This window comes from Gopherus evgoodei, unplaced genomic scaffold (genome assembly GCF_007399415.2).
Source record: "Gopherus evgoodei ecotype Sinaloan lineage unplaced genomic scaffold, rGopEvg1_v1.p scaffold_40_arrow_ctg1, whole genome shotgun sequence".
In the NCBI taxonomy this organism is placed as follows: Eukaryota; Metazoa; Chordata; order Testudines; family Testudinidae; genus Gopherus; species Gopherus evgoodei.
In genome coordinates, this window is record NW_022060061.1 from 1284851 (window position 1) to 1299683 (window position 14833).

Sequence of the window (14833 nt, forward strand, 5' to 3'; positions counted from 1 at the left end):
TAGGGGTTAGAGGAGGGACTGGAGGTCAGGACTCCTGGGTTCTCTCCTGGCTCTGCAAGGGGAGAGGGGTCTAGGGGTTAGAGGAGGGACTGGGGGTCAGGACTCCTGGGTTCTCTCCTGGCTCTGCGAGGGGAGAGGGGTCTAGGGGTTAGAGGAGGGACTGGAGGTCAGGACTCCTGGGTTCTCTCCTGGCTCTGCGAGGGGAGCGGGGTCTAGGGGTTAGAGGAGGGACTGGAGGTCAGGACTCCTGGGTTCTCTCCTGGCTCTGCGGGTTAGATTTCAACTTTTCAGTGGGAAAAGAAAATATCAAATCAGTCAAACCAGCAACTTTCAGCCCCAACCTTCCCCCTCTGAAATGAGGCCATGGCCCATTGAGGTGGAGCTAAGAATCGAACCCAGGTGTCCGGGGCCCTGCCCAGCACCTTCCCCACAAATGGGGCCTGAGTCAGCTCTGAAGCGCTCGAGGCTCTGCACTTCTGGCCCTGCTCCGACGGACGGAGGCACCCACAGAGGTGAGTGCAGAGCTCGCTGAGCAAGCGACGGGCTCCGGGGGGAGCTCCCTGCCCTCCGAAGAGCCGAGCGTCTCCAGCCCAGTAGCTCAGAGCGGGTCCAAGCGAGTCTGAAGCCAGTGGCTTCCCGGGGCCCAGTTCTCCCAGTGAACGGAACAGCCCAGCCCAGCTGGTGCTAGCTGGCCAGGTTCCTCTCGTGCCCTCTACCCTCGCTCCGGCCTGGGACTCAGCACAGGGCCCAGCTGGGCACCCATCTGGCTGGGGCTGGCAGTGCCAGGCAGTGCCACCCACGTGACTGCACGCTACCGCTGGCTTGGCAACTGGGCCATGGCGCAGCAGCTGCCGGCCCGGCCTCCCCGGCTCAGCCCGGCTTCCTGGGGAGCCAGATGTTTTTCCAGCCGGCTCCTCGGCCAGGCTCCCACCCTCCGGCAGCGGGGCGGGCTCCGGGCGGGGGGGAGGAAGAGTAGTCATCGGGGTGGCCGGCAAGGCCAGTGCCCCAGGCTAGCCCAGCAGGGACCCCAGCTTCCTGGCACTGCAGGGCGCACAGCCACACGAGGGGCTTGCAGCTCAGAGCCTGGTGCAGACAAGGCCTGAGGGTCACAGCCCCCCACCCGTCCCCCGGGGAAAGCCGACTGGACCCCAGGACAATAAAGCCAGCAACAATCCACCCCGAGGTTTTAACTGCGGGATTCCTGCAGGCAGCACAAACAGGGAAAGATGTGCCAGGAATGGAGCCCCCATCCCACGCACAGGGGCTGTTAACGCCCGAGCCCAGCAGGGGGCTCGGCCCCCTAAGGGAAGTGGCGCCCCCCAGCTGCAGGGGAGAGACTGCAATGACCAGAGCCGGGATTTCGTCAGGACTCCAGGGTCCCTCCCACGTGCCAGGGCACCGGGGTTACAGCACATGCAAAGGGTGGTACCCACAGCAGCACGGGGCCCCCTAGCACCAAGCTGGGGCATTGGGCCCCAAAGGGGGAGAGAGCGCCCCCTATAGCACAGGCCAGAAGCATCAGCCTGGGGAACAAATCTTTCCCGCTGGGCTGGAGTCCAGCAGCCAAAGACCCCTCAGGCCCTGGAATCCACAAGGCCAGGCGAGCAGTCCAGCCAGGCCAGCCAGTCTCTGGGCCAGGCCCAGCTGCCCCTATCAATGGCAAAGGGCAGGGGAAGTGGGGCAGGGCCATGTCTGGGTGAGGATGCAGAGGCCGGAAATAAGCTGCAATCGGCCCAGCCCTGCGGGGGGAGGTGTATCCGTCCAGCTCCAAGGTGCTGGAATCCAGCCAGGAAGCCTGGCGGCAACTGGCTCCCACTTGCTGGTAGCGCAGGAAGATGCTTTGCGGGAGAATCTGTGCGCTGGCTATGGGGGAGGGGGAACCTGGCCGCTTGCAGCCCCACAACAACACCGGCCCCCCTTTAGCTGAAGGCGTCAGGCCCCCAAGTAACTCAGCAGGAGCTCGGCGCCTAAATCCCTGCTTTGGCTCTTATCCAGCAGAAGCCAGGGGAGATCATTCACTCCCCCTTACAAACGGGGAAACTGAGGCAAAGAGGGATGCCTCGCCTGATGTCACCAGCAAGGCCAGGATTGTGAGCTCATGCATTGCCCGGACCTTTGAGTCACAGCTAGGGACTCCGTCTTCTCCACAGCCTGGGAGCAAGGGGTGAATGGGAGGGGCTGGGCGACAACCGCCCTGCGTTCCTGGGAGTAGCTCAGAGACAGGCTCCAGCCACAGGCTGAACAATGTATTATTCAAGGACACTGTGACAACATCTTGAGCCCTGAGATCGGAGGGGGGGGGAGGCTCCCCTACCGTGCCGGGTGCTGTCCTGAACTGGGGGGGCTCCCCCGCTGTGCCAGGTGCTGCACAGAGTCCCTGTCAGAAGGGGCTCACAGTCCGACTAGACAAAGGGGTGGGGGCAGGAATTTTATACCCATTTTTGCAGCTGGGGGAACCGAGGCTGAGAGAGTGGAAGGGAAGGATGGTGCAGTGGTTAGAGCACTGGCCTGGGACCTGTGAGGCGCCCAGATGCCACGGGGATGGGGGTCAGACAAGGACCTGAGACAGGTAAATGAAGAGACTTCCCCAAGGGAGTCTGCATCCCAGGCAGGTCCCAGACCTGTCTCTTGCCCCCTCAAGCTAACCCCACAGGACGTCATTCTGCTCGCTGCCTTCCCCTCGGAAACCTGGGGCAAGCGCAGCTGCACGCTTTGCTGCCCGGCCCAGCCCGTCGCACACACATCCACCACCCGGAGCCTGGCGAAGGAAAGAGGAAGCCGAAAGCAGCCACAGAGGCGGAGGAGGGCGAGCCCAGGGCACTGCTGAATTATTCACACACCTGCTCCCTGCTTGCTGCCAGCTCCCGAGCTGACCCGAAGGCCCCGGCATTGTCCATTTCACGCCCCCCACCGCAGTTACTCCTTTGGTTATTGCCGGGCGAGTGCCGGGCACTGAGTTGTGTTGCAGGGGGGGGGGTGTTGGGGGGGAAAAGACGCGACACAAATCCAAGACTCTGGCTGCAGAATGAAACCCACACAGTCCAACGTCCACGAACTGCTATTTAAATCTGAATGAGTGCACAGGCGGTCCCAGCTCCTCGCCTTCCACCTACGAGATCCCAGCGCTTTGCCAGAGCACCAGCCCCACACTTTGCAAACTACACACACACACACACACACACACACACACACACACCAGAGCACCAGCCCCACACTTTGCAAACTACACACACACACACACACACCCCCGCCCGCTCGCCCCCCCAAGCAGGCAATGCAACAAAACCCCGCGATTAAAAACTGCCAGGCCAGCTCTGATCCCCACGGGGGGAGCCAGGAAACGAGCCAGAATTTCCTTCCGCGGGATGAAACAATGCACGCCAGAGCGGGGCTGGCTGAGGGCCGGGAAGGGGAGGTGGCCCAGTGACTGTGGCAAGGGCAGGTCTTGCCTGGACCCAGAGGGTGGTGGCGCATTAGGCATACCCGGGTTAAGATCCTGGCTTAGACGGGGCACTTGTCATGGCACCGCGTTAACCTGGCCCAAGGAAACTCTCGTGTGAAACCGAGGGCCAGTCCACACTTCCCAGCGATCAGCTCAGCCTGTTCACACTAGGCTCCTCGGAGGGGGCAGCCAGCGCCCGCTACGGGCACCCTCTCAAAGCAGCATCTACACAAGGCTGCAGCAGTGCCAAGGTTTTGTGGCGGAGGTGAGCACCCACGACCGCTGGGCTGGTAAAACCCACCTCGCCCAGGGCACCCTCCTGAAATACACCGTGTTTCCCGCCCCACAGGCAGCCTGGCATCTCGAGCGCCGACCTGGCCCCGTGCAGCCCTAGCATTTCACGATGGGACACACCTGGCACAAGCACGTGCAAAAAGTCACCAGTGCTCCTTACAAGGGGAGAGTGGGGATTCCTGGCTGCCCCCTCCCCCCCACCTTCTGGGGCTGGGGCTCGGGCTCATTTCACATTGGGCGGGGGGGTTGGGGAGACTCTAGTTTTCAGCCCCATCAGCGCCCAATCCCACATCTTTGGAAAGAGGCGAGTGATGCTCCCATCTGGCAAAGGCAGGAGGGATGGTCGGCTCATACTTCCATGGGGGGCGGGGAGGAGATGTCAGCTGGGACCCCACAGTGCACAGGGTCCCTCCCCCATGGACCCACCCCACCAAGGCCGTGCTAGGAAGCTGTTCAGGATTCTATCCCCCTCCCCCAGTGCACATCCTGGGGACCCCCCTGCCTGTTCAGCCTACGTCTGGCAGGAGGGGGCCCTGCTGGGAGCTGGAAGCAGGTTTTGGGGAACACCAGGCTATTGGCTGTCAGAGGGGACAGGAACATGGAGCCCTCACTGCATAGGGAGCTGCAGGACTCAGGGGTGCCCCACGAGGGAGGGATGCCTGAGGATGGTTAGAAAATGGGGTGTGCCCCATGGGGGAGGGATTGAGGGATCAGGGCTGAGGGTGTCCATGGGTGGATGGAAAATGGGAGGTGTCCCACAGGGCCCTGTGGGGTCAGGACTGGGGTGGCTGCCCATTGGCTTTCCATGGGGAGGATCGGGGCTGGGAGTGGGGGCACCATGGGGTTAGAGGGGCCCATGGGAGGCAGAGGTGCACAGCCTGGGGTGCCCATGGAGTAGGTGCAGGGTAGCATGGGGGCAGTAGGGGGGTTCCGCTGGGGCTGTGGGTTGGGGACTGGGTGCCCTGAGGGGGCTGGATGGGGGGTGACCTGAGGCAGTGGGTGCCCTGGGCTGTGAATGCTGGGGGCTGGGTGCCCCAGGGAGGCTAGTTGGGGCATGGGCACTGGGTGCCCTGGCTGCTGGCTGGGGGAGGCTGGGTGCCCTCGGGGGGGGGGGGGCTGGCTAGCTGGTGGGGCACTCAATGCCCAGAGTGATGGGTGCCTGGGGTGGTATGCAGCACTGGGTGCCCTGAGTGGTGGGTGCTGGGTGCCCCAGGGAGGCTAGTTAGGGTGTGGGCACTGGGTGCCCTGGGCTGTGAATGCTGGGGGCTGGGTGCCCCAGGGAGGCTAGTTGGGGCATGGGCACTGGGTGCCCTGGCTGCTGGCTGGGGGAGGCTGGGTGCCCTCGGGGGGGGGGTTGGCTAGCTGGTGGGGCACTCAATGCCCAGAGTGATGGGTGCCTGGGGTGGTACGCAGCACTGGGTGCCCTGAGTGGTGGGTGCTGGGGGCTGGGTGCCCCAGGGAGGCTAGTTAGGGTGTGGGCACTGGGTGCCCTGGGCTGTGAATGCTGGGGGCTGGGTGCCCCAGGGAGGCTAGTTGGGGCATGGGCACTGGGTGCCCTGGCTGCTGGCTGGGGGAGGCTGGGTGCCCTCGGGGGGGGGGCTGGCTAGCTGGTGGGGCACTCAGTGCCCAGAATGATGGGTGCCTGGGGTGGTACGCAGCACTGGGTGCCCTGAGTGGTGGGTGCTGGGTGCCCAGGGGCTAGCTGGGGGATGGGTGCCCTGGGCAGGTGGTTGGGGGGTGGGGGAGGGGGCGTGCTGGTGCCCGCGGGGAGGGGGCACTGGGTGCCCAGGTGAACTGGGGGAGCAGGATGAGTACCCCAGGGGAAGGGATGCTGAGTGCCCAAGGGGGCAGAGCTAGGGGTGCAGGATGGGTGCCGGGGGGGGGCCTCTGGGTGCCCGGGAGGGGGCGCTGGGGGGACGCTGGGCGCCCTAGGGGGAGAGGGCTCTGGGTGCCCTGGGGGGCAGAGCTGGGGGGCCCCGGGGGAGAGGGCTCTGGGTGCCCCGGGGGGCAGAGCTGGGGGGCCCCGGGGAGGGGGCGCTGGGTGCCCTGGGGGGCAGAGCTGGGGGGCCCCGGGGAGGGGGCTCTGGGTGCCCTGGGGGGCAGAGCTGGGGGGCCCCGGGGAGGGGGCTCTGGGTGCCCTGGGGGGCAGAGCTGGGGGGCCCCGGGGAGGGGGCGCTGGGGGCCCCGGGGAGGGGGCAGAGCGGGGGGGACCCCGGGGAGGGGGCTCTGGGTGCCCTGGGGGGGCAGAGCTGGGGGGCCCCGGGGGAGGGGGCGCTGGGGGCCCCGGGGTGCCGGGGAGGGCCCCGGGATCTCTCACCGGTTGATGCGCTGGGCGAAGGCCCGTCGCTCCGGGGCCGCCATGTGGCCCCGTCCCGCTGCCGCCGGCTCCGCTCCGCGCTGGGCGCCCCGGGCCGGGCTGCGCCGGGCAGGCGGGGCCGAACCGGGGGCGGCACCTTCCGGGTCCGGGCGCCGGGACTGCGCCGCCCCCTGCCGGCCGGAGCCCTATAGGGGCAGCGTCCCCTATGGAGACCCTATAGAGCGCCCCGAGACAGCCCTGCCCCGGGCGGAGACACGCCCCCCCCGGGAGACCCTATAGAGAGACCCTTGTAGGCCCCCTATGGACAGAGAGCCGCTACAGAGACCCGTCCCCTACACATGTGAGGGAGAGCCCTGAATAGACACAGCTATAGGCAGAATCCCCTATAGAAATGCACCCGTACAGACAGAGACACCCCATAACGAACTCTGCAGAGAGACCACTTCCCCCATAGAGAGCCATCAGAGACAGAGACCCTTATAGGGCACCTATAGTGAGACCCCCTATATAAGCAGTGCCTTACAAAAGACACCTATTAACAGCATGATGCCCTACAGAAATACAGCTATAAAGGCAGAGAGACCATTTCCCCTAGAGAAATCCCATAATGGCACCCTTTCCCCTGTAGAAATAGCTCTGACCCTATAGAGAGTCGCCCACCCCCATACTCTAGGGCGATTCGACTGCTCGCCCTCCTGTGCAAGGAGTGGGGCTGGGTATCGTTCATTCTGTGGGGCTGGTGGGTCGACCTGTTGTTAGCTGTACTGTATTATAGGGCAGGGCGCTGCCCAGACCCCAACCAAGATCATGGCCCCATTGCGCAGTGTGCTGCACAGACAGACTTTGAGAGACAGACCCTGCCCCAATTAGATCACAGTCTAGAGAGACAAAGGGCAGGAGGGGAAACTGAGGCACATAGAAGGCAGGGGATTTGCCCAAGGTCACCCGGCAACTTGAATACTGCCTGCAGCTCTGGTCGGCCCAGCTCAAACAAAATATATTAGAACCAGGAAAAGTACCGTGAAGGGCAACACAAATGATTCGGGGGATGGAACAGCTGCCGTACGAGGAGAGAGGAGCAAGACTGAGACTGTTCAGCTTGGAACAGAGATGCCTAAGGGGGGATCTGAGAGAGATCCGTAAAATCACGACTGGGGTGGAGAAAGTGACTAAGGAAGTGTTATTTACCTCATCACGTAACACAAGAACCAGGGGTCACCCAGTGAAATTAATAATCAGCAGGTTTAAAACAAACAAAAGGGAGTATTTTTTCACACAATGCACAGTCAACATGTGGAACTCCTCGCCAGGGGATGTTGTGAAGGCCAAGAGTATAACTGGGTTCAGAAAATAACCAGATACGTTCACGGAGGGTAGGTCTATCAGTGGCTGTTAGCCAGGCTGGGCAGGGACACAGACCCATGCTCTGGGTGTCCCTAAACCTCTGACTGCCAGAAGCTGGGGATGGATCAGTTGATAATTGCCCTGGTTCATTCCCTCTGAAGCATCTAGCACCGGCCGCTCGCAGAGGCAGGATCCTGGGCTCGGCGGACTATTGGTCTGACCCAGTACGGCGGTTCTGATGTCCAAACCAGTTGCCTCCCAAAGGCTAGTCCAGCCTTACCCACCAGGCCTCGCTGCCCCTTTCCTGATCTGTAATGTGCTGCCGGGCTCATGTCTCTGGACACCAGGCTGGGGCAGCCTTGTGTGCAGAGATGCTGTGAAACCATTGGAGACGGGTTGGCCAGGCTGTGAATGCCAAAGTGGAAAGGACAGATAGGTGAAGACGGCCTGGTCTAGAAACACAGGAATGGCCAGAGTTACACATCAGATTCAGAGAGTGAATTGGGATTTTCCCGCTCTATAGAGGGGATAAGATTCAATTAGAAACAGAAACGGGCAGATCTATAGATCAGATGGGATCAAATTAACTTGGCTTGGAGTCGATTACAATAGGAACGAACGTTTGCACAGAGCAGATTGAGTTAGCTACAAACAGGGTTAGTTACAATGGCTTGGACCAGGGCTGGGGCCCATCTAGCATGGTATCCTGTCTCCGACAGTGCCAGCTGCTTCAGACACAGGGTCACAAAGCCCTGCAGAGACGTTCCTTCGTGACCCGGGGCAGCTCCAGGTGGACAGATTCTCCAGCCAAACCAAAAGCTCTTTTCAAAGTTTTTTTGTTTTCCAATCTATTAACATGGGGACAGATCCTGAGCTGGTGTCCATCACCCGAGCCCCACGGATTGATACCGACTGAGGATCTGGCCCAATAAATCTGACCCACAGCGCTGAACGAGGGACCCTCATTCTCTTGATGGTAGGATTGAAGCCAGACACAATCCAACTGGAAATAAGACACAAATCTTTCCGGGAGGTGGGGGTGAGTAAGCACTGGGGGCAGGGGGAACTCCCCAGAGAAGTGGTGGATTCTCCGGCGCCTCGTGGCTTCCCGTCCAGCCTCGCTGCCCGCCTGGAAGATGCTTTAGCTGAGCACAAGCAGCTGGGCAGCACAGGGGCACCTGAGTGAAATGGGACAGCCTGGGCTACCCAGGAGCTCTGGCTAGACACAGCTGGGCCAGCAGCCAGTGGGCCCTGGCCCGGACTGGCCTCTGGCACTGGAGATGGCTGCCAGGTTGCCAGGCACGGATGGGGCCTGTAACCGAGCCACGACAAGGGGCAAACAGGGCAGTGATGGCGCCCAAATAACGCTCGGCGGTGCCCGGGGGTACAGCGAGGCACCCGCTGACCTCCCTCCACAGGGCACTGGCTTGCCAGGCCTGGCAGGAAGATGCAGAAACAGCACCCTCTAGTGATGCTTTGCAGAACAGCCGCATGAACTGCAGGGGTGTGTTGGCCAAGTTTGGGGAGAGATTTTCCCCTGCTCCAGCGAGCAGCGGCCCCACGTCCGTCCTGCTGGAGCCAGGCAGTAGCTGACAGCTGTGGAGGCATCTGCCCTGATTCAGGTCAATGTTTACAGGCTGCCTGGAGCTGTGTCAGCTGCGCAATCAGAGCAGGGGCCCATCTCCGAGAGGGGCCAGTACCAACTGCTCCAAGACACCCTGCTGCAGAAGGCAGAGGTGGGATATCCAGCCAGCGGGGACAGCTCCGTCCTGACCACTGCCCGCCAAAGGTCTGCTCAGGCCCTGAAGCATGAGGCTTTATAACCCATCCTAACTCACTCTGACTTTGAATGTTCTCGCTAAACCAAGAGCCCAGTGGATGGAAGAGAACTCAGGACAGGGCGGCAGCAACCTTACGGCTGGGTCTGGCTGTGTTCTGGGAGCCTGATCCCCTACTGGGGTAAATCAGCCTCAAGCCAATTCAGTCAATAGAGCTGCTTTGAGTCACAGTGGGCCAGGATTGGGCCCAGACATTACAGTGATGCTTGATAGATAGATAGATAGATAGATAGATAGATAGATAGATAGATAGATAGATAGATAGAGGGGGTGGATGGGGATAGATAGATAGATAGATAGATAGATAGATAGATAGATAGATAGATAGATAGATAGAGGGGGTGGATGGGGATAGACAGACAGACCGAGGAGGTTTTTGGGGATAGATAAATAAACAGACAGACAGACCGAGTGGATGAATGGGGATAGATAGACAGATAGACAGACAGACTGAGGAGGTGTTTGGGGATAGACAGACAGATAGACAGACAGACCAAGGGGGTGTCTGGGGACAGACAGACCAACCAACCGAGGGCTGTTTGGGGGTAGACAGACCGACAGACCGACCGAGGGCTGTTTGGGGATAGACAGACAGACCGAGGGGCTGTATGGGGACAGACAGACAGACAGACAGACCAACGGGTGTTTGGGGACAGACAGATAGACCGAGGGGCTGTATGGGGACAGACAGACAGACAGACCGACGGGTGTTTGGGGACAGACAGATAGACCGAGGGCTGTCTGGGGACAGACAGACAGACAGTCCAAGGGCTGTTTGGGGACAGACAGATCGAGGGGGTGAATGGGGACAGACAGACAGACCGACCGAGGAGTGTTTGGGGACAGACAGACAGACAGACAGACCAAGGACTGTTTGGGGACAGACAGACAGACAGACAGACCGACTGAGGGGTGTTTGGGGACAGACAGACAGACAGACCAACCGACTGAGGACTGTTTGGAGACAGACAGACAGACAGAAAGACAGACCAAGGGGTGTTTGGGGACAGACAGACAGACAGACAGACCGACTGAGGGGTGTTTGGGGACAGACAGACAGACAGACCAACCGACTGAGGACTGTTTGGAGACAGACAGACAGACAGAAAGACAGACCAAGGGGTGTTTGGGGACAGACAGACAGACAGAAAGAGAGACCGAGCGGTGTTTGGGGACAGACAGACAGACAGACAGACCGAGGGCTGTTTGGGGATAGACAGACAGACCGACCGACCGAGGGGGTGTATGGGGATAGACAGACCGACTGCCCGACTGAGGGGTGTCTGGGGACAGACAGACAGACAAAGGGGTATTTGGGGACAGGTAGATGGACAGACTGAGGGGTATTAGGGGACAGGCAGACAGACCGACCGACCAAGGGGGTGTATGGGGATAGACAGACCGACCGACCGACCGAGGGGTGTCGGGGGACAGACAGACCGACCGACCGACCGAGGGGTGTCGGGGGACAGACAGACCGACCGACTGACTGAGGGGTGTCTGAGGACAGACCGACCGACCGACTGAGGGGTGTCGGGGGACAGACAGACCGAGGGCTGTCTAGGGACAGGGAGATCTATCTGAAGAGCTCTGGGAAGCTCGTCTCTTTCACCACCAGCAGTTGGTCCAATACAAGGCCCTCACCCCTTGTCTCTCTGGACGGGTCGGTCGATTCCTTTCCTGCACTGAAATGAAATCCAGCCCTTTGACCACTCTCTGGATGAGCAATCCCACAGTCACAAGTCACCTTTGACAACTCTCGCCGTGCCCTCTCTGGGCCTCAGCTTCCCCAGCTGTAAAGTGGGAATAATAATCCTTTCTCCCACCTTTCGTCTGTTCAGACTGTGAGCTCTTCAGAGCAGGGGCTGACTCTCTCTCTGTGGCTGCGCAGCACCTGTGGTATGGGGCCCCGGTCTCAGTTGGGGTGTGGGCAGGGCCTGGCGCGACGGGGCCCCCATCTTGGTCGGGGTCTGGGCAGCGTCCGGCATGATGGGGCCCTGATCTCTGCTGGGGTCTGGGCAGCGCCCGGCGCGACAGGGCCCCAATCTTGGTCAGGCTCTAGGCAGCGCTCAGCATGACGGGGCCCCGATCTCGGTTGGGGTCTGGGCAGTGCCCGGCGCGACAGGGCCCCAATCTTGGTCAGGCTCTGGGCAGCACTCAGCATGACGGGGCCCCGATCTTGGTTGGGGTCTGGGCAGTGCCCGGCGCAACAAGGCCCCAGTCTTGGCTGGGGTCTCAGCCAGGTCCTAGCGGTGTTACCATAACACAGATAAGAATAGGTGGGGTTTTCCAAAGCTTCTCTACCCAATGCTATTGGCTCTGGGTAACCTCCCCTGAATGCCTGCGCTCCCCGCGGGCTGGAGGGAACTCCACCCCACGTTCCCCTGGGCCGAGGTCCGGCTGGGCCCAGAGCCCCACGGAAAGCCCTGCCCTCGCCTCGGGAAACAAAGCGTTAAAGCTGCGGCCGGGTGTACAAGCCAGTTGCATGTATTCCCCTCCCCCTGCCCGGCTGGGAGTTCAGGAGGGATCAGGTGGGGAGGGCGATGAAGTCCCAGAAGCAGGCACAACCCCAGCACAGAGAGCGGATCTTGAACTACAGAGCCACAGCTCACTGTCGTGCGGCAGGTGGGGAGCCACGCCCTGTGGAAAGGAGACCCACACCCACACACACACACACACACTGACCCGCACACACACACACACTGACCTGCACACACACACACATTCACCCACACACAGAGCAAACTTCTCACCCACCCCTCCAAGAGGTAAGAGCTTTTTGAATGGCCAATACCTGCAGTTCTCTTGCTTGTGTAGCCAGGTCCTCTGCTGTAGCTTGGGGAAATCAATGGAGTGGTGCCCGTCTCACCCCAGCCGAGGATTTGGCCCCAGGAGATCCAGGCCTGGGATGGCACCGCTTGGCTCATCGCTTGTCTGGATTGTCCCGCCCAAGGGATGAGGGTCTGGAGGGCCTGGGCTCCGAGGGGCTGGCAGGGCCGATGGCGCTTCGTGTCCTGCCTGGGCGCTGGGCTGAAGAGCGTGTCAGGGTCCAAGCCGGCCCGATGGTGCTGCTGCCTGTTCTCCCCTCCAGTCGCCAGCCTGCAAGGGCAGCGGGGGATTCTGCCGTGGGGAGCGCCCGGATTCTGGCCTCCCGCGGCTCTGACTCTGGAGTCGCTCCCCCGAAGCCGGCGGATTCGGGAGAGGGGTGAAGCTGGCTGAGAGGGGGCTACATGCAACTGGCTTGTACAGCCCCTGCGACTGGTGAGGAGGGCAGAGTCCAGGCTGGCTGGCAGCGATGCCCAGGTCTGCGCTTGCGGGTATGCCTGTGTGCTGAGGGCCTGCTCTAAGTGGTTTCTATCCCCCCCGCCCCCGTTCGTTCCAGTCCAGGCGGGCACCTTCCATTAGCGCTAATGGCAGGAAGGCACTGGCAGCCCCGGGAGCTCTGCAAACCCCCCGTGGGAGTGAGGGAGGCTTTGCACCCAGATCTGCAGCTGATGTTGGAAAAAGCGTCACTCCATTGACTGCAACGCAGCCAGTTTACCGCAGCTGGGGTCCCGGCAGGTCGTGGTTAGATCCAGCGCCCCGACATATAGACCCTTTCCAGCTCGGTTCTGCCCACCCTGTTTTTTACCCCCGAGGCGGGTTGGACAGAAGGGGGGTTCTCGTCGCTCCAGGAACACTTGCCTTGGCTGCTCCCTCCTCCCAGGGAGACGTGATCTGACGATCACGACCTAATCTGGCTTCCTAGTGCAAGTGGCTGGCGAATCACCAAGGCCAGGACCCTCTGGCGGGTTTCTGAATCGTACCAGAAGCCAAATGTGTGCGCGCACATGCATGTGTGTGCATGTGTGTGCATGTCTGCATGTGTGTGTGTGCATTTACACATGTGCATGTGTGCGAATGTGTGTATGTGTGTGTGCAGGTGTGTGTGTGCAGGCAGGTGTGTGCAGGTGTGTGTGTGTGCAGGTGTGTGTGCAGGTGTGTGTGTGTGTAGGCATGTGTGTGTGCATGTATGTGTGTGTGCAGGTGTGTGTGTGCAGGTGTGTGTGCAGACATGTGTGCATGTGTGTGCAGGTGTGTGCATGCAGGTATGCATGTGTGTGCAGGCATGTTTGTGCACACAGGTGTTTGTGTGTGCATGTGTGTGCAGGCGTGTGTGTATGTGTGTGTATGTAGGTGTGTGTGAGCGTGTGTGTGTGCAGGGGTGTGTGTGTGTACAGTGTGCTGTTGTTCCTCACCAAAGGCTCTCAAGCAAAGTGAGCTGTCATGGGATAAGAGGGAAGCTGCTCTCATGGATTGGAAACTGGTTACAAGACAGGAAACAAAGGGCAGGAATAACTGGTCAGTTTTCACAATGGAGAGAGGTAAATAGTGGTGTCCCCCAGGGGTCTGTACTGGGCCCAGTCCTAGTCACCATACTCATAAATGGTCTGGAAAAAGGGGTAAACACTGAGGTGGCAAAATTTGCTGATGATACAAAACTACTCAAGATAGTTAAGTGCCAGGCAGACTGTGAAGAGCTGCAAAGGGGCCTCACAAATCTGGGTGATTGGATTGCAAGGCTCAGCAGCCCCTGTTCCCAGGCTCACCCTGACTCAGTATGGGCAGATGAAATTCAGTGATGATAAATGCAAAGTAATGCACCTTGGAAAACATCATCCCAACTCTACATATGATATGATGAGGTCTAAATTACCTGTTATCACTCAAGGAAGAGATCTTGGAGTCACTGTGGATAGTTCTCTGAAAACATCCGCTCAATGTGCAGCTGCAGTCAAAAAAAGCAAACAGAATGTTGGGAATCATTAAGAAAGGGAGAGATAATAAGACCGAAAATATCATATTGCCTCTATATAAATCCATGGTATGTCCCCATATTGAATACTGCATGCAGATGTGGTTGCCCCGTCTCAAAAAAGATATATTGGTTTTGGAAAAGGTCCAGAAAAGGGCAACAGAAATGATTCGGGGGATGGAACGGCCACTGTATGAGGAGAGATTAATAAGATTGGGACTTTTCAACTTGGAAAAGAGACAAAGGGGGGATATGATCGAGGTCTATGAAATCATGGCTGGGGTGGAGAAAGTAAATAGAGAAGTGTTATTTACTCCTCATAACACAAGACCTAGGGGTCACCAATGAAATTAACAGGCAGCAGGTTTAAAGCAAACACAAGGAAGTGTTTCTTCACGCAACGCACAGTCAACCTGTGGAACTCTTTGCCACAGGATGTTGTGAAGGCCAAGAGTATAACAGGGTTAAAAAAAACAACTAGAGAAGTTCACGGAGGATTGGTCCATCAATGGGTATTAAGCAGGCTGGGCAGGGATGGTGTCCCCACCTCTGTTTGCCAGAAGCTGGTAATGAGCCACAGGGGATGGATCACTTGATGATTCCCTGTTCTGTTCACTCCCTCTGGGGCACCTGGCATTGGCCACTGTTGGAAGACAGGGTACTGGGCTAGATGGACCTTTGGTCTGACCCAGTCTGGCCGTTTTTATGTTATCAACAGAGGGGCCAGTGCTTTCTGACGAGGTGCGTGGGGCAGGGGTGAAACTGCAACATCGGCAGGAGATTTCCTGCAAACCTGAAATCTG

At 59.7% G+C, this 14833-nt stretch overlaps 1 protein-coding gene across 3 annotated transcripts in view; it reads right to left on the minus strand.

Annotated features, from left to right (window-relative positions):
• Window positions 1-6134, minus strand: part of DOCK6 (dedicator of cytokinesis 6) — a 51186-nt gene extending 45052 nt beyond the window's left edge. For all 3 annotated transcript variants that reach the window (XM_030545799.1, XM_030545798.1, XM_030545796.1), the window contains exon 1: window positions 6054-6134. In XM_030545799.1, the coding sequence (XP_030401659.1) occupies window positions 6054-6097 (44 nt within the window). In that variant the 5' untranslated portion in view covers window positions 6098-6134. The remainder of the gene's footprint in view (window positions 1-6053) is intronic.
• Between the last annotated feature and the right edge of the window lie 8699 nt (window positions 6135-14833).